General features: G+C 45.9%; 11 protein-coding genes across 11 annotated transcripts; 5 read left to right on the plus strand and 6 right to left on the minus strand.

The window, feature by feature from the left end:
- Window positions 1-425: 425 nt before the first annotated feature.
- On the plus strand, window positions 426-2,924 carry EYB26_004296 (uncharacterized protein; the record flags this gene model as incomplete). The annotated part of the gene is made up of 1 exon (XM_054263590.1): window positions 426-2,924. One exon carries the CDS (start codon window positions 426-428, stop codon window positions 2,922-2,924), a length of 2,499 nt encoding a protein of 832 aa, XP_054119565.1.
- Window positions 2,925-3,291: 367 nt separating this feature from the next.
- On the minus strand, window positions 3,292-4,913 carry EYB26_004297 (uncharacterized protein; the record flags this gene model as incomplete). Its single annotated transcript, XM_054263591.1, has 11 exons — window positions 3,292-3,541; window positions 3,604-3,719; window positions 3,786-3,914; window positions 3,973-4,037; window positions 4,094-4,223; window positions 4,282-4,354; window positions 4,415-4,434; window positions 4,513-4,594; window positions 4,648-4,661; window positions 4,723-4,810; window positions 4,867-4,913. The coding sequence occupies 11 exons, from the start codon at window positions 4,911-4,913 to the stop codon at window positions 3,292-3,294; spliced, it is 1,014 nt and encodes a 337-aa protein (XP_054119566.1).
- Window positions 4,914-5,801: 888 nt separating this feature from the next.
- Window positions 5,802-6,242, minus strand: EYB26_004298 (uncharacterized protein; the record flags this gene model as incomplete). The annotated part of the gene is made up of 2 exons (XM_054263592.1): window positions 5,802-5,986; window positions 6,047-6,242. 2 exons carry the CDS (start codon window positions 6,240-6,242, stop codon window positions 5,802-5,804), a joined length of 381 nt encoding a protein of 126 aa, XP_054119567.1.
- Window positions 6,243-6,853: 611 nt separating this feature from the next.
- EYB26_004299 (uncharacterized protein) lies at window positions 6,854-8,849 on the plus strand (the record flags this gene model as incomplete). The annotated part of the gene is made up of 6 exons (XM_054263593.1): window positions 6,854-6,951; window positions 7,018-7,086; window positions 7,145-7,435; window positions 7,555-7,781; window positions 7,833-8,160; window positions 8,222-8,849. 6 exons carry the CDS (start codon window positions 6,854-6,856, stop codon window positions 8,847-8,849), a joined length of 1,641 nt encoding a protein of 546 aa, XP_054119568.1.
- A 41-nt stretch (window positions 8,850-8,890) lies between these two features.
- Window positions 8,891-9,371, minus strand: EYB26_004300 (uncharacterized protein; the record flags this gene model as incomplete). Its single annotated transcript, XM_054263594.1, has 2 exons — window positions 8,891-9,070; window positions 9,144-9,371. The coding sequence occupies 2 exons, from the start codon at window positions 9,369-9,371 to the stop codon at window positions 8,891-8,893; spliced, it is 408 nt and encodes a 135-aa protein (XP_054119569.1).
- A 45-nt stretch (window positions 9,372-9,416) lies between these two features.
- EYB26_004301 (uncharacterized protein) lies at window positions 9,417-10,868 on the minus strand (the record flags this gene model as incomplete). The annotated part of the gene is made up of 3 exons (XM_054263595.1): window positions 9,417-9,988; window positions 10,175-10,334; window positions 10,398-10,868. 3 exons carry the CDS (start codon window positions 10,866-10,868, stop codon window positions 9,417-9,419), a joined length of 1,203 nt encoding a protein of 400 aa, XP_054119570.1.
- A 625-nt stretch (window positions 10,869-11,493) lies between these two features.
- On the plus strand, window positions 11,494-12,457 carry EYB26_004302 (uncharacterized protein; the record flags this gene model as incomplete). The annotated part of the gene is made up of 3 exons (XM_054263596.1): window positions 11,494-11,781; window positions 11,858-12,290; window positions 12,360-12,457. 3 exons carry the CDS (start codon window positions 11,494-11,496, stop codon window positions 12,455-12,457), a joined length of 819 nt encoding a protein of 272 aa, XP_054119571.1.
- Window positions 12,458-13,173: 716 nt separating this feature from the next.
- Window positions 13,174-14,750, plus strand: EYB26_004303 (uncharacterized protein; the record flags this gene model as incomplete). The annotated part of the gene is made up of 5 exons (XM_054263597.1): window positions 13,174-13,324; window positions 13,392-13,694; window positions 13,757-14,113; window positions 14,164-14,574; window positions 14,656-14,750. The coding sequence occupies 5 exons, from the start codon at window positions 13,174-13,176 to the stop codon at window positions 14,748-14,750; spliced, it is 1,317 nt and encodes a 438-aa protein (XP_054119572.1).
- Window positions 14,751-22,577: 7,827 nt separating this feature from the next.
- On the minus strand, window positions 22,578-23,156 carry EYB26_004304 (uncharacterized protein; the record flags this gene model as incomplete). Its single annotated transcript, XM_054263598.1, has 1 exon — window positions 22,578-23,156. The coding sequence occupies one exon, from the start codon at window positions 23,154-23,156 to the stop codon at window positions 22,578-22,580; it is 579 nt and encodes a 192-aa protein (XP_054119573.1).
- Window positions 23,157-24,084: 928 nt separating this feature from the next.
- Window positions 24,085-25,434, plus strand: EYB26_004305 (uncharacterized protein; the record flags this gene model as incomplete). The annotated part of the gene is made up of 1 exon (XM_054263599.1): window positions 24,085-25,434. One exon carries the CDS (start codon window positions 24,085-24,087, stop codon window positions 25,432-25,434), a length of 1,350 nt encoding a protein of 449 aa, XP_054119574.1.
- A 929-nt stretch (window positions 25,435-26,363) lies between these two features.
- EYB26_004306 (uncharacterized protein) lies at window positions 26,364-27,517 on the minus strand (the record flags this gene model as incomplete). The annotated part of the gene is made up of 3 exons (XM_054263600.1): window positions 26,364-26,813; window positions 26,867-27,143; window positions 27,204-27,517. The coding sequence occupies 3 exons, from the start codon at window positions 27,515-27,517 to the stop codon at window positions 26,364-26,366; spliced, it is 1,041 nt and encodes a 346-aa protein (XP_054119575.1).
- Window positions 27,518-27,611: the final 94 nt, after the last annotated feature.

The raw sequence follows: 27,611 nt of genomic DNA on the forward strand, positions 1-27,611 counted from the left end.
TGAAAAAAAAAATGACAACGAGGAGAGTGAATAAGTTCTGGCGGCTCGGACGGCCAACCGGCTCTTAGTCTAGCTGCAGCCGACTAGCCCTAAATAGTCGTTCGGGATTACGTCGTAGAGTCGGTCCCGGAATCTTTCAAGGACTACTAACCTCTGATTGGTTGGTAGCTTACCAAGCAAGTGACTGCCAAGACCGCTTCAGCCTACTTCACCAATAACTTCTTATTCATCACTTCTCTTCCTCGTCCCTCATCTCACATCGCGATCGTCCTGGTAGCTCACATCTGCATCTAGGACATGCTGGGATCCGACTGCTGTCGTTAAAGGCCATCGTTTTATGGCTTGAGAGCGCCTGTCGCTACGCCAGGATACGTACGGTACACACATCTTCACATTCGTTTCTCGGCCACAATCAATCAGCGACCATGGCCCCAAAACGCAAAGCAACCGATACCTCCTCTGCGCGAGCGTCAAAAAGAGCGACTCCCGTGCCCGATACACCGCAGAGTTTCGATAGCAGCGATGAGTACTCAGAGTATGATGAAAAGGAGGAACGGACAGCACAACTAGTCGAAAAGTTCTCGCTCGAAGCCTTCAGCAGGGATAAGAAAGCTGTGTCAGACAGGAGTGACCCCCATTATGGATACAAGGATTTTTCATCGTTGCCGCTGAAACCGGATCATGCCAACCGACCGCTGTGGATCGAGCCTCTTAAAGGCACGATTACGTTGGAGAGTTTTTCACCTCTTGCGTCACAGGCGGCTGATTTCTTGACGACCATTGCAGAACCGCTGTCTCGACCAGTGCATTTACATGAGTACCGACTGACCGGTAATAGTCTATATGCGGCGGTGTCAGTTGGTCTGGAGCCAAAGGATATCATTCATTTTTTGGACAGACTATCCAAGACACCAATCCCGGATGCGATCCGATCATTTATCGTTGATTTTACAAAGTCTTATGGAAAAATCAAGCTCGTCCTTAACAACAACAAATATTATGTGGAAAGCACAGACCCCGCGATGCTGCAAATGCTGCTCCAAGACGACGTTATTGGAACAAAGCGAGTCCAGGGATCAGAAGGCATTATCCAGCAGGCGGCACCAAAGATGGCAGGCCTGGTCATCCCCGGTACTAAAGATGCGGCTGGTGTTGCACAAGCAAATCAAGGTTCCGGCGAAGCAAATGGGGCTAATGGAGTGAACACCACCAATAAAGAGGATGACTTTTTGGCTACTATTCGTGACGAGGACGACGACGAGGATGATGCACAGGTTCACAGTTTTCAGATACCCAACGATGATGTCGAGTCGGTCAAAGCGCGATGCCAGGCGATGGGATGCCCAGCTCTTGAAGAGTACGACTTCCGGAATGACAGGGACAATCCTACGTTGGACATTGACTTGAAGCCAAATGCTCAGATTCGAAGCTATCAAGAAAAAAGCCTGAGTAAAATGTTCGGTAATGGTCGAGCCAAGAGTGGTATTATCGTTCTGCCTTGTGGTGCTGGCAAGACGCTTGTCGGTATCACCGCGGCGTGTACCATCAAGAAAGGTGTCATTGTGTTATGCACCAGCTCCATGTCTGTCGTCCAGTGGCGGAACGAGTTTATACGGTGGTCAAATATCGACCCTGGTGATATTGCCATCTTTACGTCGGACAATAAAGAGAAGTTCAAGCGGTCAACCGGTATTATTGTGTCGACATATTCCATGGTTTCCCAAACAAGAGCCCGATCACATGATGCGCAAAAGATGATGGACTGGCTTACCCAACGAGAGTGGGGTTTGATGATTCTTGACGAAGTGCACGTTGTACCGGCATCGATGTTCCGAAAAGTCACGTCCAGTATTGCATGTCAGGCCAAACTAGGATTGACCGCGACCCTTCTTCGAGAGGATGACAAGATTAAAGATTTGAACTTCTTGATCGGCCCCAAGCTCTACGAGGCAAACTGGATGGAGTTGGCTGAGCAGGGCCATATCGCCAAGGTTCAGTGTGCCGAAGTGTGGTGCCCAATGACCACTGAGTTTTATTCGGAGTACATGCGGGAGAGTTCGCGTAAAGCAGCCCTCTTGTATATCATGAACCCACGAAAGTTTCAGGCTTGTCAGTTCTTGATTGACTACCACGAGAAACGCGGTGATAAAATCATCGTCTTCTCCGACAACGTCTATGCTTTGCAGCGATATGCTCTCAAACTAGGCAAAGCTTATATCTACGGCGGAACTCCGCAAAACGAGCGTATGCGCATCTTGGAGAACTTTCAACACAACGAACAAGTGAATACCATTTTCCTCTCCAAAATTGGTGATACGTCCCTCGATCTTCCCGAAGCCACCTGCCTGATTCAAATCTCGTCGCACTATGGTTCTCGTCGTCAAGAAGCACAGCGGCTAGGCCGTATCCTTCGAGCCAAACGTCGTAACGACGAAGGTTTCAACGCCTTTTTCTATTCCCTCGTCTCCAAAGACACAGACGAGATGTACTACTCTTCCAAACGACAGGCCTTCCTTGTCGACCAAGGCTACGCCTTCAAAGTAATCACCCACCTCCAAGGCATCGAAAACCTCGAGGGTCTTGCATACGCCACCCCTTCCGAGCGCCGCGAACTCTTGCAAGAAGTCATGCTCCAAAACGAGACCTCCGCTGAAGTCGAGAACGTAGTCGACGACCTCTTCGCTGAGCGTTCGGGCGGCCAACGCGGCGGCCGGGCAGGAGCGAAAAAGGCAATCGCGAAACGCAGCGCAGCGACACTCAGCGGTCTTGCTGGTGGCGAAGACATGGCGTACGTGGAATACAACAAGTCGCGAAACAAGCAGCTCAAGGAGAAGACGCAGCATCATCCTTTGTTCAAGAAGATTGCACGCGATCAGCAGAAGAGGAAGGAGGCTATGATGGATATGGGGCCGAGGGGGCGGTGATAGCTCTTGTCTCGACTTTCTTCTAATAGCCTACCAACAACCCTTCTTTTTATTATAAACATATAGAATGTGCCTATTGGATGGTGATATTTAATGAATTTGATGTCCATCTTATATATACAGGTAAGGCGTTTGGTGGTGTTCTCCGTCACGATTTTTTTTTCTTTTGCCGCAGCTGTGGATAAATTGTATACCAGGAAATATCAATGAAAAGAACTTATCACAACATTACCTAGGTACCTATGCAGTAAACAGGTCGCTGAATTCTTAGAGAGATAAGATATGCTAGATAGATTTGTCCGCGACAACCCAATGAATGGATTTTTAACTTATATACGACTCCTACGTCAAGCTATATATGATCGGATCACTTGGAGACAATAACCTGATGGTAGTCAGTGTGTGCATCCTCCTCCTCGGTGTGGAAGATATTGATGGGCCACAGAGGGTCGTTAATGATACCGGGGACGTTGAAGCGCTTGTTCTCCTTTCCGAGAGCGTCAATCTCAGCAATCTCGTCGGCAGAGAGCTCGACGTCGGTAAAGTTCTCGACAATCCGGGAGGCAGTGACTGATTTGGGGATGACACTGTGGCCGCCGACTTGGGCCCAGGCAAGCCTGCATGGAAATGTAAGTAAGATTCATCTCAAGCAAATGCGACATGGGACGAAGTAACTTACAGGACTTGAGCAGGAGTGATGGTTGTGCCGGTACGCTTGGAAGCTCTCTCTGCAACTGACTTGACCTCTGGTCGAGTGATGATAAGAGGCCAGCCAATGGAGTTATTTCCGAAACCCTAGGTAATTAAAAAAAAAATAAGCTTTTGTGGACAACCCAAATCGATGATCGGGACATTTCATACCGAGTAGGCGGTGACATGAATTCCCTTCGACTTGGCATATTCAATCAAAGGCGGGTTGGGGAGGTATGGGTGACGCTCAATCTGGAGCACGGCAGGGGTAACACCGGTGGCCTTGATAATGGCTTCAATCTGAAGTGAGCGACCTATATTAGCTAAGAATACTGAGACTAAGATTGATTATACTCACGTGTTCAATGCTGTAGTTGGAAACACCAACAGCTCGGGCCTTGCTCTTGGGCAACTTGGTTACCGCTATTGTGTGCTAAATTAGCTGGTATTCTTTTGTCCAATACTGACCAAGAACATACCTGTCCAGGTGTCAATAATGGAAATATCGTCGTCAATGTCAATCAGCTTTTCATTTCCAGCTTGCAGAGGGAAGAGGTTGTTGATCTGTTTGTTTGACTTGAAGGCGACTGGCCAGTGGATGAGGTAGAGCTAAGAGGGCTTCATTAGTATGTTATTTCTGTACGAGCTGAATTGTGGGTAGGCATACATCCAGGTACTCCAAGCCGAGTTCCTGGAGGGTGTCGTCCAAAGCGGCTTCAACAACATCGGGGTGGAATTGGCTGTTGTGGTCATGTCAGCGATTTCTTGTTGTCGTGATGATAGGTGAATCTTGCACGGACCTGTTCCACAATTTGGAGGTCTGTCGGGTTGAATCGACTGGTTAGTATATAGGCTGCAATTTTTTTTTTTTGTTTTGGAAACTCATTGGCGGTCTTACAATGAAAACATCCTCACGCTTGATGCCAAACTCCTGGAATGCTTTGCGCATACCCTCGCCGACCTCTTTTTGGTTTTGGTAGCTGATTATCGTGTTAGTGTAATCACGAATTCGGCTGTCCGTTGTGTCGCCTACATTTTAGCAAGATCCTGGAGAAGCGCAAACAATTAGTAATGCGCCAATGCTAAAGACGAGATAACTTGAACTCACGAGATGACGGTAACCGGCCTTCAATGCAAGGTAGACACCCTCACCGACCTGGCCGGGCTCCGCCTGCCAAGTACCATATCCTCGCAGACTAGCATGTGTCAGTAATGCGCGTGTTTAGTTATATAAACCTCAATAGTGACTTACGGAATGGTGGCACCGGTGCTGAGTGTAGCGGTCTTTCCAAGAGACATTTTTTATGGTTATTTGGTAGATTGAAGAATGGAATCAAGAAAGAGGAACAGAGGGGAAATCGGTAAAGGATAAAACTACGACAACACACGGGAACATGGTGACAATTTATTTACACACGCTGTGGGGGGGTTTCCCTACCCACCCTGGCCAAGACAGGAGGAACAATTGTTGATCAGCCAGGTACCGGTACTCGTTTCTATGTGAGCACTACCACGGAGTACGTAACCACTAACTACCGCTATGCAGGTATTCGTAGTCGGTTCCTTTTCTTCCGTCATTCAGCATGGGCCATGTACTGTCCTGCCCCGCTCTAAATATGGCAGCGAGATCGGTCGGACATCGTCCGAGGTAGCGGTACATGTATGATGCCATCGCTCCATCGCGTGCTTTGCATCTTTTCTGGCTACAAGAACTACGTACGTATCTATATTAGCCGTGAGTCTTGGCCAAGCATCGAAGTAGCAATTTTGAAGCTATACGGGACCATCATCTGATTGTCGCATCTATTACTCTGAAGTATATTGTATTTATTTTTTATTGTACGTATAAACAAGACACGCCACGGTTGGTGGGATATCCCACGCAGCGATTCTCCACCTATGACATCGTCGCTTTGCTGATCCCGCACTATCCGCTTTCGGCTTGTTGGGCTGGATATTCCCTTTTTAGGAAGGTGGCACGCTTTCTGCGCGACCTCGAGCTCTACGCGTCGTGCGCTGGTAAAGTCGACTGCTACGGAGTATAATGGACTTGAAGCTGCCGCAGTGAGCATCAGAGCCGTTCTGGGGGTATTATACGTAGTAAGTGTTTTCGTGAACCCGGACCGATTTTAGTAGCAGCCGACCTCATCTCGGTTCGGGATTGTCTCCGATCGACATCAACTGAGCCTATAGGAGTAGTGGGTGCTTTTGATTTTCTGCGACGGAGCCTTCAAAAGCTTTAAGCAGAATGAGGAAAACAATGCCCGATGTGAAACTTCCCAGGCCGATGTTTGAGAATACCATCAAGACTTGTTTGGCACGAGTGCCGAATGGATTCTTTTCAGCTGCGAGGGACGAAGATAGTGGATAGTCTAAGAATAAAATAAAAATTTAGTATCAGTAGCAAGCATTAACGAGGTCGTGCCACCCACCAGCTCCAATTCCGATTCCTGTGATGACGCGAAAGACTGATACCCATGTCGTAACGGCGGAGGCTGAAAAGTTCTTCCAAGGCAGCAAGATGACCATCAATGTTCCAAACAATGTCAGCATCAGTTCCTTGCCATAGATGGTATGCCGACCCCATGTATCAGCCAGCGCGCCAAATGCAATTTGACCCACGATCATGCCCAAGCTTTGATTACGTCGCCATCGACTGTAGACACGGCGCCCCCTGGAAAGTAAAGGTATCCGAGGATTGGAACAACTGCAGGAACTAGTCAGTACAGAATAAGTTCTTCCTTTCGTATTCAGACAAGACGTACTAAGACCGATGGTCAGGTTGAGATATCCATCGCTCTCCATACAAGATAACGCGGCAATCACAGTCGGAGAGAAGTACTGTGGTGGTTGAACAAAGCTGTTCAGCACGTGGGTGAGATGTCGACTTAGGGCCTGGCTCGGCTAGCCCTAACTTCTGTCAAACGATTTGAAAGACGTTCGGCCCCCACGTGCTCCCCGCGGCAGCTGGGGTTCAGGGCCTTAGTCCCCTCACGTCGGCACGAAGTCCCTGTGTGTACAGCTACTGTCATTGTGATTTGATTGGATAATCGAGCTCTTGATTAACTATATGGAATGTTCTTGGTAGTGAACTATGGACATGAATGATATTTTTGTTGCTGCCGTGGTGGAACTGGACACAGCAATTGGCAACCAGACACCAGAAATTCAATAAAACAAAGGAGGGAACAGAGAAAGAAGAACAACCTTAGAGAGCCCTGAGTGTGAATAGCCGCATCATGGGCGACCCGTTTCCATCACCCCCGCCGGTGGTTCGCGCCTTCCGCGAGTCCTTCGGCGACAGAAAACTTCCAGATATATCCCGAAAGATTACTGCGTGTGTAGCATGCAGGAAACAAAAGGTTAAATGTCATATGAAAGACGGCGAAGTACCGTGTTCCAGATGCAAGAAGAGAGGGCTGTCTTGCACTGTCAACCGGAGTTTGCAGATCCTACTGGAGGACGATGTAACGTAAGGAAAACCCCACCAGTTCCCGCGGTGAGGCTATGAACACTGAATATGTTGGCAGATGGAAGGAAGTCATGTCCCAGAAGATCCAACGTTTGGAAGAATCGATGGATCAGGTCGTTTCTAGAATTGATGTGGCGGAGCTCCAACACCAAGGGCAAGCTCATCCCCCCCGCCAGCGCCAGCCGCAACTGTTAAACGATGCGTCCACCACGAGTTCGACATCATCACAACACCCACCTCCGAGATGGCAGGTTGTGATGGATTCTCAAGGCGGCCCCGCATCAATTCCTGCCTCATGTGTATCGGAGCTACGAACAACAGCTTCATCGGGCAATATGCCAGCTTCGCGGTATCTGGATTTGATTAATCAGTTGGAGTCTTATCACTGGGACAAGCTCTCTCCCTATTTGATATCTATCACCTACGCCTTGATCATTTTCTATATAAAATACTCGGAGATCTCACCAGCCTCGACGCTATTCGCAAACGATCGCCACTTCTCACGGCTGCCGTCTGCACCGTTGGAGCGCTGCACGCCCCGTCTCTAGGCCATTTGTACGATATCTGCTATCGTGAATATAAATCCTTAGCAACAGCAATTACTTTATCCACTACTTCAAATGTAGATGATGTCCGGGGTCTGTGTATCGGAGCGTTCTGGCTTCACGAGTTGTCCTGGGCGCTGATTGGAACTGGTAAGTCCTTTTTTTATTATCGGTCTTTACTACAAATGCTAATTGGCGCAGCCGTGAGAATTGCTTCTGACCTCAAGCTTCACCATGGTATATATCGAGCTCTAAAGGGTGATCGTGAAGGATATCTCCAAGCTCGTTTATATTATCTAGTCTACGTGTGCGCCCACCACTTTTCGGTTGCCTACAGCAGACCTTCAATGTCTCGCGAGAAGTTGATTGTCGACTCTGCTGGCCATTTTCTGGAAACGGAGCACGCAACTGAGCACGATACACGATTAATAAGCCAGGTAAAAGCATGGGCTATTACCGGCCATGTGTTTGACATGTGGCGTCGATGTGGAGACTCCCATACCACTTCAATGCCTTCCACAACTCCGGCGTTATTCCATTGAACTTGACATCTGGTACGCGGACTGGAATGAAACGTTTCGACCCCACAGGAATGTTGGAAATTATCCGCAGAAAGGAGTTGGAATGCACTGGAACTTTGCAAAGCTCTACCTCTGTTCGCATGCCTTTCGTGGAGTCTCAACGGTGCAGGAAAGGAGCCAGTCTCTACCCCCTGAACTAGAAGAAATCGCAAATATGGGGGTTTTATCTGCCATGTCAATTCTCAACGTCATTGTTTCTGATGATGAGAGGCGATCTTTTCTACACGGGTTACCCTTGTACTTTGACACGATGATCGCATTCGCCGTTGTGTTCCTATTGAAGGTAGCCACCAAGTACACGGACACTATACGCATTGACACCGACAAGATATTGTTCTTAGTAAGTCACACCGTCGCTGCGCTGAACGAGATCACACACTATATGCATCCACAACATCTTTTGGTTGCCATCGCGGAAGGTCTTCAGAAGTTGCTGTGGAAATGTCAAGAACAGTCTCGCATTACCCAGGAGCCCATGCAACAGCTACCTGCTACACTTGAGCACTCGCCTACGGAAATGGCCTGGATGGAAAGCATCACAAACTTTGATTTCCTAACTAGTGTTCCTAACGTAGACGACTGGGTGTTTCATTACCCCGTTGCGACTGGCGCACATCCTACTCATTACAATCCATGAGATCCTGGTACCCCTTTTAGTGCCTATCACCTTGATGCCTATCACCTTGACCCGTTCAGCACGAGCTCAAAAATGTCATAATTCCTCCATTGTTTTGCTGCAGCAACTGCTTTGGCTGCGTTGCTGGTGCGCTTGTGCATGATGAGGGGAATGGCTTGCTCGCTTAACCCGCCGTGTGATCGGAGAGGATGATCTTTCACTTTGGACAGATCATGCTCTAACTTTCTCGAGCCAATCACCGCATTAGGCTTGGATATGACCACAATGTTTCTCTGCCGCGTCCTTCCCGCTTACTTCAATTTCAACTTCGGGAAGCGATTTGCAATATGCCAGCACGGAGTCAATATTTGTCAGATCCTTGAGATACAATCGAACAAACGACCCCAAAGCACCGTGATGGCGGACAAATGGGTCCGTTATTGGGCAGATTACGCGAGCCGATCCAGCTCCAAATTCTTCGTGCAGTTTATCCTCCAGGAAGAGGACTTTGGGCTCCCCATCGGCATTTGACTTCTGGCTCATGCTGTGGTCGCCTGTAACACCGATAACACGTGCTAAGGAAGCCAATTATTGTAAGCGAGTATCAATCGCAGCCATGAACTCATTGGCTTCTTTGCTTTCTGGCGGATATTTGTGCTGAATGTAATCAGAAAGAGTGAGGTATAAGAAGTCGGATTTCCCCTCTTCTAGAAGCTTGATTCCAGCATCAAGCACAAACAAGGACAAGTCTCCAGAGTAACGACTCGATGCTGCCCTACCAATCCATTTTTCAACGTTTTCGATCCCATTCTCTTCAAGTGTGCATTCGCCAGCCCGCTCTGCGGAGAAGCAGATTGCGTCTTTGAGGCCATGGGCCAATATCTTGCGAAGTTTGTCCTTGGCCGTGACCGCAGCCACTCTTACACCACGACAAGACATTTGTTCAAGGATTGTGGAACCTCTCAAAAGGCTACCGTCCATGATCATGATTTCCTTGCCCGTTTCTCTGTCAAGTAAAAAGTTGCCGGCGATTCCGTGAACAGACGGTGGCGCGCCAGTGATAATCGACACGTTGTTGGGATTGGTGAATGATGGCATACAGCTCTTTGCCGTTGCATGAAAACCATTCTCAACGAAGGAATTGAACGTTGGCAGCGTTCCTGATTGAATGCCCGACTCGAGGTACTCCGGATCGAATCCGTCGATTCAAATCACCACCGCCGGTTGTATGGGCAGGTTGTATTGTCTGGAGTACAGAGTAAATCTGGTCCGTGATTCTATGCTTGTCAGTCATATGGATGCTCGGGTATATTATCTCTGATATCTCCGGTAATCTGAAAACCTACCTAATAAACAGTCGTAGATGGTCTCTTCATATTCCGCCAAATCAGGCACCTCGATGTTCGGCACCTTTGCTAGATCATCCCACCTTCTAACGGCAAGCTTTGCTTGCAGCAATGGGTCTTTATGCGCCTCTTTTACCTGGGATTCATTGAAAATACCTCCCTGGATACTCAATGATCAGTCCAAAGCTATTCAAAATCCGCACAAGCAATGTTCGTCACCTACCTGGTAGTTCAAAGTCCTCTTACTCGTCTCACTCAATCCATCATAATAACCCTTGTCCGTGGCCGTCAAATACCGCTTAGCCATGACATGAGCGCCCACCAACTGAGCGACTTTATCACTAAACCCAAGCGTGCGCAAATAATGTTCGCCTAGAATCTCGTGGCTCATCCGCCCAAGATATTCGCCGTCTGCCGAGTACATCTTTCCCATCTTCTCAGCAGCTGGAATAAATCGGCCGACGTCGTGGAGAAGGGCGGCAATGACTGGCTCGTCATCTTGACTGTATAATGGATCCTTCCGCGCGAGATGAGCGCATTGCAGTGAATGCTCGAGCTGGGTCACGCGTTCTCCGAGGTAATCGGCTTTGCCTTGAGCGATCATGTATCCGATGAGAGTTGTGACTGTTTCGCGGGTGTGCGACTTAACGGACTGCAAGCTCATGTTGGCCTCGGTCACGTTTTTAATGTTCATTGTGGCTGTTACTTAGTGATGGAAAGGACGCTATTAGAATTGACGGAAGAAATCACTTCAATGTTGTTAAGCTGTGGACTTTCTTGAATCAGATTATAAGTTTCTACTCGATAGATATATCTCGTTGACAAGTTTTCTCTCCCCCCAAGCCTTCTTGGGTACCATAGGATGCTGCAGTAACCACGATAAAATCTCTCGATCTACATCGGTTCATGGGCCGAAGTGCAGGCTGCGAAGTCCGAAGGTGTGAACAAAAAGCATCGTCCAAGACGTGAATTCAGTAGTTCCACGAGGGGTAAAACAAAGCAATAGGACTATCACTATGTCCCAGGCATGAAGAGCGACCATTTCTCTATTGATGGAGTCATTCGGCACGAAGAGCTGTGATGGAAAACCAAAAGCAGGCTGTGCTAACGTGCCTTAATGAAGTTGATGGTGGGGTGAAAAGGTAGATTGGAGATTATGAGCTTTCGAAAAGGGAAGGGGAAGAAGAAGGTAAGAAAATTTGACGCAGTATTAATTCTTAAACGGCCTCGTTATTCCATCTACATCCTTTTCACTGACTCTGCAACACAACTTCGAATATCGTCTTTCTCAAGAAATACAAAGGAAAACAGACGGAAAAATGTACAGCTTGACTCCATTACAGGTAGAATCGTACCACCGCGATGGGTTCCTCTTCCTGCGAGTCGGGGAACACCAACTTGTTGACCCAGTTGAGTTGGCAAAGTGGACGGAAGAAGTGAAATCATGGCCACGTGTGAAGGGGAAATGGATGCCATACGATGAGATTAACATTAAAGGCGAGCGGCAGCTGATGCGCACCAAGAATTTTGTCGACTATCATGACGACTTCAAGAAATTAGTTTGTGGAGAGGTGTTGGCAGGCATTTTGAAAGCGCTTGCCGGGGAGGTATGCACATCTAGCTCATAACAACATGTTATACGTCGCGACTAGAACGGGTACTGATGCCGTATTGGACTGCTAGGACATGCTCCTTTTCAAAGACAAAATCAACTACAAGCAACCTCGCGGCAACGGCTTCCAAGCTCATCTGGACGCCCCAGCATACGACCATATCGGCCGCATCGAGCACGTAACTGCCAACTTTGCCATTGACCCAGCGACCATAGAAAACGGATGCCTCGAAATAGTACCCGGAAGCCACAAAATGAACGTGCCGTGCATTGACGGCGGTCGCATCGATCCTTCCTGGGAAATCGATCAGGAGTGGCTTACAGTACCCCTGGAAGTGGGTGATGTGCTAATCTTCGGCTCGCATCTGGCACATAGATCTGAAAATAATGATAGCAATAAGACGCGTGCCAGTTTATATGCTACCTTCCATGGGAAGAGTGATGGGTTGGATTTGAGGCAGAAGTATTATGTGCATCGACGTGCTAATTTCCCTCCTGATCACGGTAAATATCTCCCTACCTTCTATCTTTTAGATATCCTTGTTAATTATTTGTTCTTCTTTAATTTAATAGAGCGTGAACCGGGCAAAGACTACTCTCAAGGGTTCAAGACGTATGGCTTCGCAGCCCCCTTTTCCAAGATTGAAGATGCCGCTCCTGTAACAGCATAATTCTACGGAACATTTCGATTTCATGATGCAACTGATCTACCGAAACAATCAACATGTCTTTCATTATCGTACGGTGCATGTAGCAGAGTATATATATTCCCAGCCAATCGACGTATGAGGTTTCCTGATTAGGAAGCTGTTGTATCTCCGTGTGCCCTTAACTCCGTCCAGTTGTAGCCATCCGATAGGCTGGTCTTCCGCGTGGTCCTCCTAGACCAGGTCTTATTCTTTTATTAATAATCAGTCAATGAATAGTTACATTTATAATAGATTGTCAAGTGTACACCGAGAAATACGAGTATTTGAGATGAAATAAAACAAAATAAATGCGGGGAAGCCGGAGAAAGCGAATGAGCCTCAGGCATTGGCTGGGAGGGCAGGCAACAGCGTCGTCATACTTTGCTAATTGCGGGAAAAGTACTTCTTAGAGAGGTTCCAGGTACTGTGTACACCATTTCCCCCTATATAAAATAATGGCTAGAACGATATATTTGTCAGATCAGTGCCGCGAGACTCTTTTGATTATTAATGGAGATTTGTGAGACTTGCATGTTTTTGTGTTATAGATATTGAACCAAACCTGGAGCCAGATCTCAATTTGACTGATTCCATGTCGCCTGTCGCTCATGCGCAAGGAAATATTCATTTTGCCACGACGGTTAAGATTGACATATAAGCCTCTATCTACGGTGAAGCTACGCCGTCGATTATGCAATATGGCCACTGCAACACACATCCAGCTCTCTACATCGGATGCCGGTGTGTTCTCTCACAATCCGAGAGAAGACTCGGCCAAACACACGAGTGAACTCTTGCAAAGGGATATGAAGGAGCATCATATCTTCTTCAACGAAAAGAAATTTCATAGTATGGCCGTCTCCATCCTGTAGATCTGGTTGCCATACATTCACTAACTGAGTTTTCATATCTGCAGATCACATAGTGCACCACCTCCTTACTCTGTTTTCATTGGGAGCTTCACCCAAAGAAATACAGGACGCTTATGACCGAGGAAATAGCTATCAGCGAACAGCGTATCCAGTGGATAACAATGTTGTGCATGCTATCATCGAAAAGTCGACTTTCAAGGACTACTTAGGAAAGGAAGAGCATTATTCAAATTTCCTTGCTTTTTTCCAACAAGAGATCAGCACCAAAGGTGTAGAAGAGACTCTCCGGGAACACGTTTTCGCAGAGGATGAACATGCAGACCAATTATTAGGCAGACTATTCTCAGGTAAGCTCACCTAGCTGAATGTTGTGAGAGACATAGAAAAGATCTTACCGGCAAATCTTTAGGGTTAATTCATCCGATAATTCATCTCGGCTTTGGAATTGAGTTCAATCAGCCCGCCATAATTGCAGAAGGCCTCGCTGAAGCCGCAGTGCATGAAGGATGGATAAGACCATTTCTTCAGAGTGCTGAAGACGCAGCAGGAGGGGTTGGAAATAAGCCTGGAAAGACTCTAACTGAGCTCTTCCATGAGATGAGTAAAGACGACGAGATCTTATCCAGTGTCCATTACAGTGATAGTAGTCAAATACAAGATGGGATTTTCAAACGCGCCCCAGAGAAGATGAAGCATTATGCCAAACAGTACACAGTGTCAGCAGAGACTTTGAACGAACAGATGATCGAAATGGTTAATGCTATAGGTACGTACTATTAACTATTGATACCAATCAAATCCTAATTCAACCATTAGTTTACTGTGCCGCTGCTTCTCAACACCCGCCGAATGTAGTCAAGTATGAGTTTATCCTCATACACGCCGTGAACTGCTCGATTTTCTTTTCTGCTATCCTGGATCGGCCCTGGATCAGCACGCGTGCAAAGGTCCGCTTGCTCGAGTGGATAGGACGCATGGACCTACTTCTATATGCCTCCCGCCATTGTCCTCCCCTCAATCTCAACGAAATAACAAGTTACCCAATCACTAAAAGCTGGGATGAGGTCATTCATGCTGGTAACGCTCACCAAGGAGACGATGGACACGTTGTGAAGCTCCTCAGGGCTATAGCACATGGCGAAGAAATTACCAAGCCTCTTGAGAAGCAAGGCAAGGGGAAAGATTTGAAAATACACGGTGACGCGTGGCTCAAAGCCGCCAATATGGGTTCGTCTTTCTTATTCCCCCATGAGTATTGCATATCGAGAGAGACAAACAGGCTAATTGGTCATTTCCTTGTTGATTCAGCTATTGATTCTACAGCAACATCATCGCATAGGTGGATCTTTGGGAGCGGTTTTGAAAAGCCATGGGAAGATATTCCACTGCGTGCGCAACTTTGATTTACACCCTGTAAGATTGGAATTTCCTTTTTGTTGAATACATACGACATTTGAAGTTTAAGCCTAACTCCGAGGCACTAACGGGTATGGCTTTCTTAAAGTTCAACCGTTTGAAGAAGTTAAGTAGTCACAAAAACTATATCGGTCTAGAGAGAAGAAAAATCTCAAGACTCATTTAATGCATTCCCCGCCTTTCTTGTTTTTGTTTCATGTTGTTGCTCCTGAGTCAACCAGGCGAATTGGAGTATTAGTGGAGACTGCCCAGGTGTCTGAATCTGAATTTGACTAGGCCTACAGGAACATATGCTGACAGAAGCATACCAGTTATGGTCTGGATCTATGGTGGTGGGTTTTACAATGGGCCTGTGAGGGGATCCGATGGTGAATGGCAGTTATATTGCGAAGACAGCAGATAAGGAAGAATCCGAATCATGATCGATTAGATTCGATTCCGTATTGGCGGGAGTCCACCGAGTCGAAGCAAACTCTTGTGGATGATTAATCCTACCTTGTCAGACACACTGAATTTGTATATGGAGAATGATACCTAGGTATATTCCGTGAGCCGCAGATACAGTGATATACTGATCGATGGGACTGGTTGCTCATGCAGGTTTTAAGTTAGATTTGGAATTGTAACTCACTATATCCATGTATGGTGTATGGGTAATGCATCTGAGCAGGTAACATCACTTGAAGTAGGGGTCTTCACGATTTGCCGGTTTGCCGGTTTTGCCTATACTATATCGGCAAAACCGGCAAAAAAAAAATATATATGCGAAAAATGCCAGTTGAGGGTAGGAAATCAAAATGCCATTCTAGTTCCTAACTGAGTCCTTTAGTAACATAAGTGTCCTAATTGTATCTCCCGTCAATGAATGCCTGCGGATCCCTAATATATCCCTTCCACTGTTAAATAACCTCTCCACTGCAACTTCAGAGGCTGGAATTGCTAGATAATCCCTAGCAGCTGCTGCCATCTGAGGAAATTCCTCTCTATACAAGCGCCACCAATTGCAAAGCCACTGCGGATCTGAAGTAGCTATTAATCTGACACGAGGGGTATTAAAATACCGGTCAATATCAGAAATAACAGGTAATGCTTCAGGCTCTAACCGTTATAGCATTTGAGATTCGACAGTGGTATGATTAATATCTAGAATAACTTAATCGGATACATCAAATGTTGGTAATTCACTTGTAGGTGGGTATTTTTGATGTAAGCTATGACGAATAGCTTTAAGAATTAGATTGCCAGCTTCTTTGTCCTCTAATTCTTTTAGAATCAGATCTCCTTTAACCCTAGGATCTAGAATCAATGCAGTGTAGTATATCTCAGATTCGTCCATAAAAGTATAATATTTCATATACTTTTTTAGACCTTCTTTCAGTGCAGAAGTAATATCAGGGTCTAATTCCTAGAAGTAGTCTTGTCTTTCTGAACCTTTATATAATAGATCATGAAGTTCATAATAAACAGGGATAGCAAGGCTATTTTGTGGCCTCCGTTCTGACATAAATAATATAAGTTCATTGAACTTAGCGAGTATTTGATGAATCTGATATAGACGTTCCTAATTACTATCTGTAAAAGAAGGGACTTTAATCTATAATAATACAAATCGATTGATTTGATCTTTAGCCTTTATCCTATCATCAAGCATCTGATATGTTGAATTCCAACGGTTTTCTACATCGTATTGGATGTATTTTCCAGGAAGATTTATATATTTGCAGACTTCCTTTCATTTCTGTCTTCTTTAAGGACTGCAGTTAATCCACTGAGTAAGAATACGAAGTTTTGCCAATGCTGATTATGCTTGTATAGATTCCCCATTTTGAATTCTATCACAGATAGTAGATGCTTTATTTGAAGTGCCACATTTCAAAGCTTAAAGGATATCCTTAACAATTAGATTCAGGATATGAGCTAGACAGCGGATATAGCTATTAAGTCCTTGAAATTGAATCTTATTTTTATCTAAAGTTGTCTCACTGAGAAGATGGAATAATTCTGAAGCCATAGTCTCATTATTACTGGCATTATCACCCGTAATAGTAATCAGCTTTTCTTGAAGATCCAATTCGGAAAGTGTACTCTGGATAGCAATGGCAATATTCTCACCACTATGAATTCCTTGAAGCTCAATGAATTCTAAGACTCTTTTTTTGTGTAAGAAATCCTCTGTGAGCCAATAACCAATAATAGCAAGGATTGGAAGATTGTTTTTGCTTGTCTAAATATGAATAGAAAGTGCAATTGATTTACAAGTCAGAGTTAATTCTTTTTTTAACTCTTGACGTTGTATATCAAGTTTCTCATTAAGCCGACGTTTTACTGTAGAACTGGATTCAAATGGAAGTATAATTCCAGGGATATCTTGAAAGATCTGCTTGAATAATAGTCTCTCAATTGTTATAAAGGCTTTATTGTCATCAATTATCTAATGAATAAGATTCTTTTCAAGGAATTGTTGAGGTGTAAGCATCTTTTTAATTAGAAGACTGAGAATGCTAGGTTGCTCTTTTTGAATAGTCTTATCACCTAGATGATGAGGTGGAAAGATTGAGTGTTTTTCAAGATGCCGTTGCATATTAGTGGTAGATGTTTGACGTTGCGAATCTGAGGTTTTCCAAGGACATTATATCCCAGTCTTGCTATTAATATATACACACTGAATATCTCGATCTATAAATTCCGGTTTCTTAGTCCTCTTGATTATCCACTCTCGACTGATTTCAGTGATTTGAAAGTGATCCCACAACCAATTTGTAATGGGGGCAGGACGTGGACGTTTCTGGGAGCGAGATGGAATGATGCTGGAGGAAGATGAGGTTGGTATAGTAATCAGACTAATAACTGCTTGTGATACTGATTCCGAAGGCAAAATCTCAGAAGAAGGGATATTGGTTAAAGAAGTAATCTCAGACTGAACTTCTGAGATATAATCTTCAGGTAGGGCTTCATTATCAAGCCCATCATTAAGTAAAAAATAATCCAGTCTGTTATGGCGAGTAACCATACGTTCACTAGTATTTGTAGCCATAATGTCGCCTGTAGAACAGTAGAATGAATGAATGATGTTTATTACGCCCGGAGGGACCAACCCTATAGTTAGGGCACTAGTGCGCTAATTACATAATCCTTCTCATAGATTCGTCTTGAACTCGTAACAGCCCCTATTTTTGTTCTCATACCATGTCTGCTTGGTGTTTGGGTTCTTCAGTTAGTATTTTAAGGGTTCCCTTGGTGCTGGCTAGTAGATGATCTTAAAGGTTATTTTCTCCAAGTGTGCAACGCCCTATCTTCGGCGGCTGCAGCAAGATCTACCTAGGAAGGGGGGTAAAGGGATGGATTGCTTCACTTTTCACTGTGTTGATTGGGATTCAGGTTCAGAATCCGGTTCCGGTTTCAGTCTTCCTGTTGTAATCGCAAACTTGATTGCTGCGTGGACGGCCTTCATGTCTGGTTGCCATTGATCCGAATCTGACCGTGTCTTTCCGCCCAGGAAGAAGGACAGATTTCCCCGTTTTGACTCTGTGCATTGGTTCATGCCTTCTCTCATCGCTGTCCATTTGGAGCAGCGGAATAAAAAGTGCTCCACTGTCTCGCTTGCTTGACCGCAGACACAGAGGTTTGAGTGTGCTGCGCCTATTCTGTTTAGATACCTATTGAGCCTTGTCATTCCTGTTCGAAGCTGGGCTAGGGTCTTTGCCTCTTTCCGATTCAGTCCATCGTATAAGTTCCTTGTATGTTTTCCTAGAAGAGCTATATCCAGGGCCTTTGAGTATTTTCCGACCTCCTCTGGGAGAGTCCATTCTCGTTTCCGTACCGCCAGGGCGAGCCTGATAGTAGTTGATTTAGCGTGGAATGGTTGTTTTTCTGGTAGGCGTTCTGTTCCTGTCGATTTTCGTGCTTCTGCTTTTGCTTGCCGCTGCAAGTCCATGTCTGCATGCCCTGGGATCCAAATTGCATTAACCGCGTTACCTCGCTGCTGTAAGAACTGAATCAGTCTGTATATCCGCCGGATGGTCAGTTGGCCCGATTGTTGACGGGGTTGACTGATTGCTGATAGTACGGATCTGTTGCTACTAAGGATAGATATCCATCTCTGGCATGTCTCCGGTGAGATACGTTCTAGAGCGACCGCTATCGCTTCTAGCTCGGCTGTATAGGGATTTTGCTCCGTCCGTTTGCCTAGGGTGATGGAGTATCTAGATATATCAGTCCTGTTATTGTCTGCTTGGGTGTCTCTTATATAGCCTCCCATACCTACCATTCCGGATCTAGCAGATGCACTTGTCGCGATTAGAATGCCTATTGCTTTGCTGGCGATGTCAATGGCTTTATCTCCATCCGTTTCATATATCGTTCGTATCCGGCCTATCCACGGTGATACTGTAAATACCTGGATGGTCTTAATCTGCTCTATTACTGTTGCATCTAGTGCTTGAGATATCTTCTGCAGCGGAGACCTGAACCTCCGGGTTGTAATGGTTCTCAGTCTGACTAGGGGGTTCGATTTAGGTAGTGTCTGAATGTCGATCCGCATTTTCGTAGCTTTCTCTATATGTCGGTGATAGAAAGGCTGAATGCCTGCTTCTGCCTCAGCCACTGCTGTTGCTACTATCCGGAAGGCTCCTGTAACTGCAATGGCTCTATATTTCTGCATTCTATTTAAATACTATGTTCCTTTTGCTCTATAGGCATGCATCCAGACACTAGAAGTATAATCTGCCACTGGCGCCACTGTTGCCTTGAATAGTTGCCTCGCTGTCCGAGGGGATACCATTTTGAGTCTTCTCAACGCCATGGCTGCTGCTAATCCTTTTATAGCAGTATTGGCAATATATTTCTTAAAGCGTAGGTGCGAATCCATCACTACTCCTAGGATCTTTACACTGTCTTTTAGCTTGACTGTCTCCCCTTTCACTGTAAATAGTATGCTGCTTGACCGGCTCGCAGTCCGAGTGAAGTGTACTATAGCTATTTTATTATATTCAAATGTGGCTCTGCTGCGCCTTTCCCACTCTAGAGCTCTATTGATTACTGCTTCAATACCGGCCCGGTTTGCTTCCACTGATGGGCCTGTTACCTAGGCTGTGTAATTATCCACGAATGCGATTGATCCTCTAGAGGTGCTGATCCTGTATTATACTAGATCTGTATTAAAGAAGAGAAAAAGTATCGGGGATAGCGGTGATCCTTGTGGTAAGCCTGCTTGAGATAGTTCCCTTTGTTCGCTCGTTAGCCCGTTAACCAGAATGGTTGCGGTGCGTCTTGAACAAAAGGCGTTGATCCATTGAACTATCTTATCAGGTATCCCCCTTGCCTTCAATCTCTGCAGCAGTCTTTCTTTAAAGACCCCGTTATATGCCCCTTGGACATCGAAACTGACCAAGCTAAATACCTTCCTATTTCTCCAGGCCTTGAAGATTTCTTCCTGTAGTAGTAATAGTGCTTGTTCTACCGAGCGCCTTTTCCTTGCCCCGAAGTGGTTTGTAGGCAATAGACCAAATGTTTCAACGGCATATAATATCCTTTATGCGATAACTGCTTCCAGGATCTTGCCTAGTGTGGAGAGCAGTGATATAGGTCTCCATGCTTTAGCTAGCGAGTAGTTGTCCTTTGCCGGCTTCTTCAGCGGTATGATCTTGGCATTTCTCTATTAGGAAGGGAGCTCGCTATCTTGAAGTGATGTCTGAAAGATATAGAATACTCTTTCTTTGACCACTGGCCAGAGCTGTCTCTATACCATTGCTGGGAGGCCATCCTCTCCAGATGCTTTCCATGGCTTAGCTTCGAAGACTTTCCTTTCAATCTCCTCTATAGTGAGATCAGGCATATGTATCGGCTCCCTTTGTGGCTGGGTTCCCTCGTCTTTAATCGTTGCTGGTAGAGGTAGGAAGAACGTGGCCAGCAGCTCTTCGGCCTGTTCCATTTTGCCTTTAGTAGTAAACCCATTTGACTTTGTTAATAGTGGTATTTTGTCGCTGAGTGAGCTGCCCCCTGGTTTTAGATATTTAGTGGCTTGCCATATATTAATATCATCGGTAAGGAAGTCCTCCCAGTGCGCTTTCTTCTGTTTCCTGATTGCATCATGATACTCTTTTACCGCTTTATATGCCTATTGTTCAAGATCGGGGATTGCACGTCCTGCCCTGTGCCGCGCTCTGGCCTGATTTCTCCAGTAGGTATATATATAGCGAAGCTGTGTCAGATCTGCCGTCCACTATCGTTTAGCGTAGGGAGAGGGCTTTGCCTTAGGTGTAAGTTTTGAGACCGCTTCCATGACCGCTGTCATGAGGCGATCCGTCTGCTGCTGGACTGAGCCGTCTATAAAAACCGCCTGTAAGCTAGTAGTGACCCTCGCCCTGATTTCTGCCCAAGGCGCGTTCTTCCAGAGTAGTCTCTCGGTAATGGGTCGATCTGGAACCGATATGTCAAACTCTGTCTCAATAGCTTGATGGTCTGATCCATAGTTTGTATAATGTATCCCATATTTAACCATCTCTTCTGCTAACTCCGTTGATGCTAGAACCAAGTCGATCGTTGTTTCTAGGTCCCCTGAATGCCATGTTTTTGTGCCTCTCGGTAGGAGACTTTGGAGAGAATGCTCAGTCATATAATCAACTAGCACTTCTGCCTCTCCTTGTCTCGCTAGGGATATTTGATCTCCACCCCAGAGTTGATCATGCCGGTTGAAGTCTCCTACAATTAAAACGTCTGTTCGTATTCCATCTCGACCGCGGATATCTACTACTAGGTCATGTAGTAGCCTAGTTGTAGATATCAATGCTTCCTCATTATTTCCCTCCACGTAGACCGAGACCACTAACACTGCCCGGTCTGGTAGTTGTAGTATCGCGGCCGTCAGGTCTGGTGATGCCACCGGGATCTGTTCTGCCTCAATGTCACTCCGAATCCATAGCATACTCCGGATTGGCCATCTTCCTTTATGTCTTTCTGTAGGTATCATCTTTGTCCAGTAGCTGTGTCCCATTGGGCTCGTTATCATCGTGTTCCCAATCATCCGCGCGTATGGCTCGGATATTGCTATGACTCCGTAATCTCTAATTTTGTTGTCGTTCATCAGGCTTTGCTGTATCGTGTCCCTTTTACCCACATTGAGTTGTAGTACGCGAAGTGATTTATGCATGAGACTGTATGAGGCGTACTCGACAGTTTTTGCTAAACGATTCATATAGTCCTCCACACGGAATACATTTCAGAATTGCAGCCTGGCAGGTGCTGTGGTGATGTCCCTTAACTACATATTTAGCGCAGGTCTGGGTCTTTTTATAAGAATAGGCTTTATGCCCCATCTCCTGACAGTTGAAGCATTGAACCGGTCCCATCCGTGGTTCAAAGATTTGAGTGTACGCAGATTCTCCTGCTATATCGAAGTAGTTGCCGTCTATCAAACGTTTAGCATCAGTCCCTTTTATGATATACACCACCATTGATCCGTATGCTTTGTTGGAGTCTTTCTTGCTGAGCCACGAGATCTTAGCAATACTGACATTGTTCTCTTTTCCTAGTACCTCGGCTGCCCCTGGGAGGATATTTCCATCCGCATCCAGGACTGCTGTCCGGTTGGCATTGTCGATTTTGACTGGGTATAGCTGGTCTCGTAGGACTCTTATTCCTGGTATATCAATCTTTTGGGCGACTTCTTTAACCTGTTGGATCTCCTCTTCATGTCTGCAAATTACTTTAATCCGGTCTGCATTTTTTGGGTCCTTAACCATTGCTGCACAACGCCAGTTTTGTGTTTCCTTATTCCCACCCATCTCTCTCTCAATCTGTTGTCTGATACTGGCTATCTAGGTTCTCGCTTTGTCTTCTTCCCCGACCCGAGACGTGTCGATTGTGCAGAATAGCGTGTTGGCTAATGTAGGTCGGGCTAGGGGCGCAAACTCTGTATCCTGTTGATGACCGGAATGTCTGTCAACTACCGTTGCGTATGTTGCCTTAGCTGGAGTACTTGCGATAGTGTTCAGCTGCTCCCAGAGTTGCTTGCATTCTTCTATAGATTGGCTTTCAATTGCTTCTACTTGGGTCTGCAGTGCTTGAATTGTACTGCTCTGTGCTCGAATCATTTCGGACTGCCCCTTAATCATTTTTCCTTGTTCAATAATGATTTCTTTCAGTCCTTTGACCTCTTGATAGGTGCTTTCCAGGTATTGGCCTATCTTTTTAAGCATATCCCTGCTTCCATCTTTGCCACTCTGTTTCTCCTCAATAAGGCCAGCAGCTTTCTTTACCGCTGTTAATTCCACTTGGGTCATTGATTTCTTGGACGTTCTGACCGCGCTGATAATGTCGCTGCCCGAGGCCTCTCGGACCCTTGTTGAGGGTGTTATTACGCGTCCCGAACGCGTCGTCGTCGGCTCCTCCACCATCGCGTCCGCCATCACCGGCTCGGCTCCTAGAGCTGAGTCGAGTACTAACTATCACGTATTCTACCTCCGGTTGCTTTCCGAAGAGTCCCGACTCTGGACCGTAGACACCTCCGTATCAGGAAAAAATCGTTTTTTAGAACAGTAGATGTAGGCCGTAAGTGAGGGTAAAAAGAGATCCGCATATTATAATCCGTTACTAATTCGGTTAGACCATTTAGCACGTGATTAGGTTTAGCTTACTAATCTTTGCCTATATAGTTAACTAACTAACTAACTAACTAGTAACTATCGGCAAAGTAATTTTTGACTATATAGTATAGGCAAAGCAAAATCTTTGCCTATACTATATAGGCAAATATCGGCAAGGCCTTAGCTTTGCCGATACTATCCCCGATATTGCCAAATCTTGACTATATAGTATCGGGAGGAGCCCTAACTTGAAGTTTTGTGAGGTCTTAACCTTTCTGCAAGTACTTATGCAGGTATCTAGTCTGTCATGATTCAAGTTATATAGCTGAGCCACAAAATGCATCCACAGAGTGAGCACTTTAAGCATAAGACTTATGCCAAGCTTCATATGTATGAATAAGATAGCACTTACTATAAGTACAACATGCTATCTACATTTCTTAGAGGAAAAAAGTAACTTCGAAGCCGAAGCTCCCATGGTACGAATCTCATCCAGATGCTCGTGAGTACAATTATATAGATCTACCAATCAGAGAGCATGTATCTTCACGCTAATCTGTTTTTGGAGCCATGGTCACGTGGCGATAACGACGTATTTGTATTGTCGCTTTGCCGCTTTGCCGCTTTGCCAATGCAAACTTCAAACTCATCTTCTAAACTCCTCATTTGTTCACATTTCAGCATAAACCGTATTCCAATATATCAGAGAAACACTTTCATACAATCTTAGCAGCCCGGAATGGCAAACTCTGGTACAGGCCGCTCATCCGACACAACTGCCGAAACACTGGACAAGACCGTGACGCCACCCGATAACAAACACGATAGCGAGAACCCATTCATCGCATTTCGACGATATGCAGACGAACAAATCTCATCCATGCTACAAGCGGTGATGGGTCTGCCTTCGACATCCGTACCTCCATTCTCGGACAAGTGGCCGTATTTCCAAAACAAAGACAACAACGGTCGAGACGCCGACCGAGAATCCGACTATCGCACCGACGATCACCGGCCGTCACGTAGATGGGGATTTCATCGAGACGAAGACTTTTTCGACCGCTGGCATAATCACCGTCACTTTTCTGATCGTGGTTTCCACTCATTGTTCGATGGATTTCCTATGAGTCTAGGCTCATTTCTGTTTCCGGAGAGTATGCTATCAAACGGAGACGCACAGACCTGGCCACTCGCCTACCTCATATTCAGCCCTTACTCTCCCTTATATTTGGAAAGATCTCAAGGTCACGGACGCCGTCATGAGGGAGCTTTCTCGTCATTGTTTTCATTGCGGAAATCCGAAGAGTTGGATCCCAACGAACCACGATGGCGTGATGCGTTTGAGGATCTATTGAGAGTCACCAATGGACAAGAAATGTTGGACCGAAACACAGAGTCTGAGCGTAGCAGACAATCTGCTGATAGGTGGTTAAAGGGATTGGTACAGAGAGGTAGCCTGGGAAATAATTGGCGGTTGTTGGGTTCCGAAGATTCCCAACGTGGAATAGCTTTGGAGAGATTCCAAGAGCCTGACCATGATAGACGTGGCCAAGATCCACCGCGTCAGCTGGAAGACTCTCATAATGAAAGAACCGAATCTAATGACGCGGGAACAGAATTGGATCTATATGAACGCTTTCTCGATGACATTGTGAACGCTCATGAACGGTATTCTCGCGCTTTCGCCGACAGTCCTTTAATGCGGCTTCTGGACGAAGAACGTAAGCGTCATGTACAGCAGGATAGATCTTTCAAAGGCTCCGAAGATGCAGTCTTGCAAAGCAAAGATTGGCTTGAATATACATCAGACGGGAATAAAAGCCTGCTTGCTTCTCAGACTACAACAGATGATAACCCCACCGAAGAGTCCAGGATCGTTTCGACCATGACCCGTAGTGTGAGGCGCACTTTGGCGGATGGATCAATCTCAACAAAGACTGTCAAAACCAAGCGGTTCGCCGATGGTCGAGAGGAGAGCGACGAGTCGGTCGAAGTCACTCCTCCACCCCCGAGTGAGAAGCACACCGAACAGAACCGTGATTCTGATAATGGCAAAGATTCTTATGGAGGTTGGTTTTGGACCCGTTGAGCTAGCTCAACCCCAGTTACGATGTTCAAACCTTGCGACCGCCCCTCCTTAACACTTTCAACCAAATGAAAAGGTTGTGATTTCTCTCTACCTGGACATTTCATATCTTGCACATTTTTTGTGCAAAACGCTTTGTATACGACTATTTATCCATTTATATTTTCCTTATTTTAGTAGCATTTCTATGACTCCCCACTCAAGACTCAATCAAAAGTCAGGTTTTTGTTTTTGAGTTTTCCAGCGTCTGTCTTTTGTCTCTCACATTTGGATTGCAACAAGCATTTTTGTACATATAGGTTCAGGTAAACTTATAAATTCCGCATTCAGTTGCTTATAATATTGCATACTTACATGACAATTAGCAATCTTTGGCTGGAGTTTTTAAGTAGCTCTTTAAATGCCTTTGATGGAGTGGAGAGAATTAGGGCTAATGGCGGCCCAATGCGGTAATTTTAGAAGTAAGGACTCTACGAGCTATGAAAAATGACTGCGATGAGCAAGTGCACGAGATCAATCGGCATTGCCAATTAATTGTGTTCACGAGATGATACGTAGAGAGTTAGAGGTATGGAACTCGATTAAGCATTTTGGAAGTGATCGAGTGGGTATAGTTAGGAAGTGGTATCTTGGTTACACATTCCAGTGGCATGATTCTGCATAGCAACGCGACCAGATATTTTAGATGGAGGTCATCTCAATTTTTAGTCATCGGCAAAGAATTCTCTTAGTTATATTTATGCTTGTTTGTATTTCGAACCTGAAAATTTTGAAAGCTATGTACAGTTGAAGGTGGAATATGTAGTTGTAGTGTCCATGTGCAAAAGATCCTCTAGCACATTACGTACTGCTTTTTGATATCATAAATATCATTTAGACCGACTCTACCAGCGAGTCACTCTCAAGCCATTTGTCCTGCCTCCAAGACTGATTTACCAGTAAGGGCGGTCGACAAGGCGACGCATAATGCGGGAACTTTTTCTGCCCAAGCTTGAAGCGAGGCTGGAGAGAAAGCCATTGTTGGCATAAGCCTGGCTAGCGTCCCAAATCATGACACCGCCAAAGCTGGAGAAGGTAGCCGAGTACTGGAGGACAGGCTGGAGGGCAGAGGCAGAGAGGTAGCCGGCTCCGGCAGCGCCGGTGTTACCGGGAACACCGACGAAGACCTTGACGTTAGGGTTGGCAGAGGTGTTCTTGGCCCAGGTGTCCCAGGTCTTGAAGTTGTAGTTCTGAGTGGTGGCTCCGGCGACGTAGTTGTTGACTCCGCAGTAGTTGTTGTAGAATTGGACCCAGATAGCGTCGAACCCGACGGCACCGTTGAGCATCTCGTTGTCAGCAGCATCGGGGTAAACGCATTGTGGGGCGGCAGTCAAGAAATATTGCTTTTAAAAGGGTTAGTAAATTTGTCGTTTCTTCGAAGGTTGTTTAGTCGTACCTTGCTGGTGTCGGCATCCATGAGAGTGCGGAGCGCGTTACCAAAGGTAGGCATGTTACGAACAGTGGCCTCGAAGTCAAAGTCGAATCCGTCAACAGCGGCATCTCCAAAGGGGCGGAGAGCCGAGCTGTTAGAGTTGGGGCCGAAGGTCTCCCACATCAACTTGGCTCCGGCAGTAGCGGCATCTGTCGAAGCGAATCCTCCCTCGGAGTAGGTTGCACCGCCGATGGAGAGGAGGATAGTCTTGCCAGCTGCCTGGCATGTCTTGATGTCGTCACTATAGGAAGGCATCGAAGGTCAGTCCACTCTTTTCTAAGCGCATGGTAAAATTACTCACCCAACTTGAGGGCAGTACAAAAGAGAAGTGCCAGGAAAAGTAGTGCAGTTGTTGCCAATGTTGGCAAAGTTGATCACGGGCACGCCACCGAGACCGTTAATAACAGTAACAAAAGCCAATTGAAAAACATTGGCATCTGTGTGCTCACAGTAGTATGCCAGGTTTTGTTGTTCATAGTCGCCGCTGGCCTGGTTGTATGAGTTCTGACCCCAATAGAGGGCGATGTTGCTTGAAGAGGTCAAGTCAAGCCTCGCTTGTGCTCGAATGAAGCTAGCCATTATGGCTGCTCCTGCGAGAATGAATCTTGCGGACATCTTGAGTCTCTCTGATATGATATTAGGGAATGTACAACGCAAATTAAGGAGTGATATTGACGCAAGCAAGATGATGTTGACCGAAGGAAGGAAT

The sequence above is a fragment of the Talaromyces marneffei genome, chromosome 3 (genome assembly GCF_009556855.1).
Source record: "Talaromyces marneffei chromosome 3, complete sequence".
NCBI classification, from domain to species: domain Eukaryota; kingdom Fungi; phylum Ascomycota; class Eurotiomycetes; order Eurotiales; family Trichocomaceae; genus Talaromyces; species Talaromyces marneffei.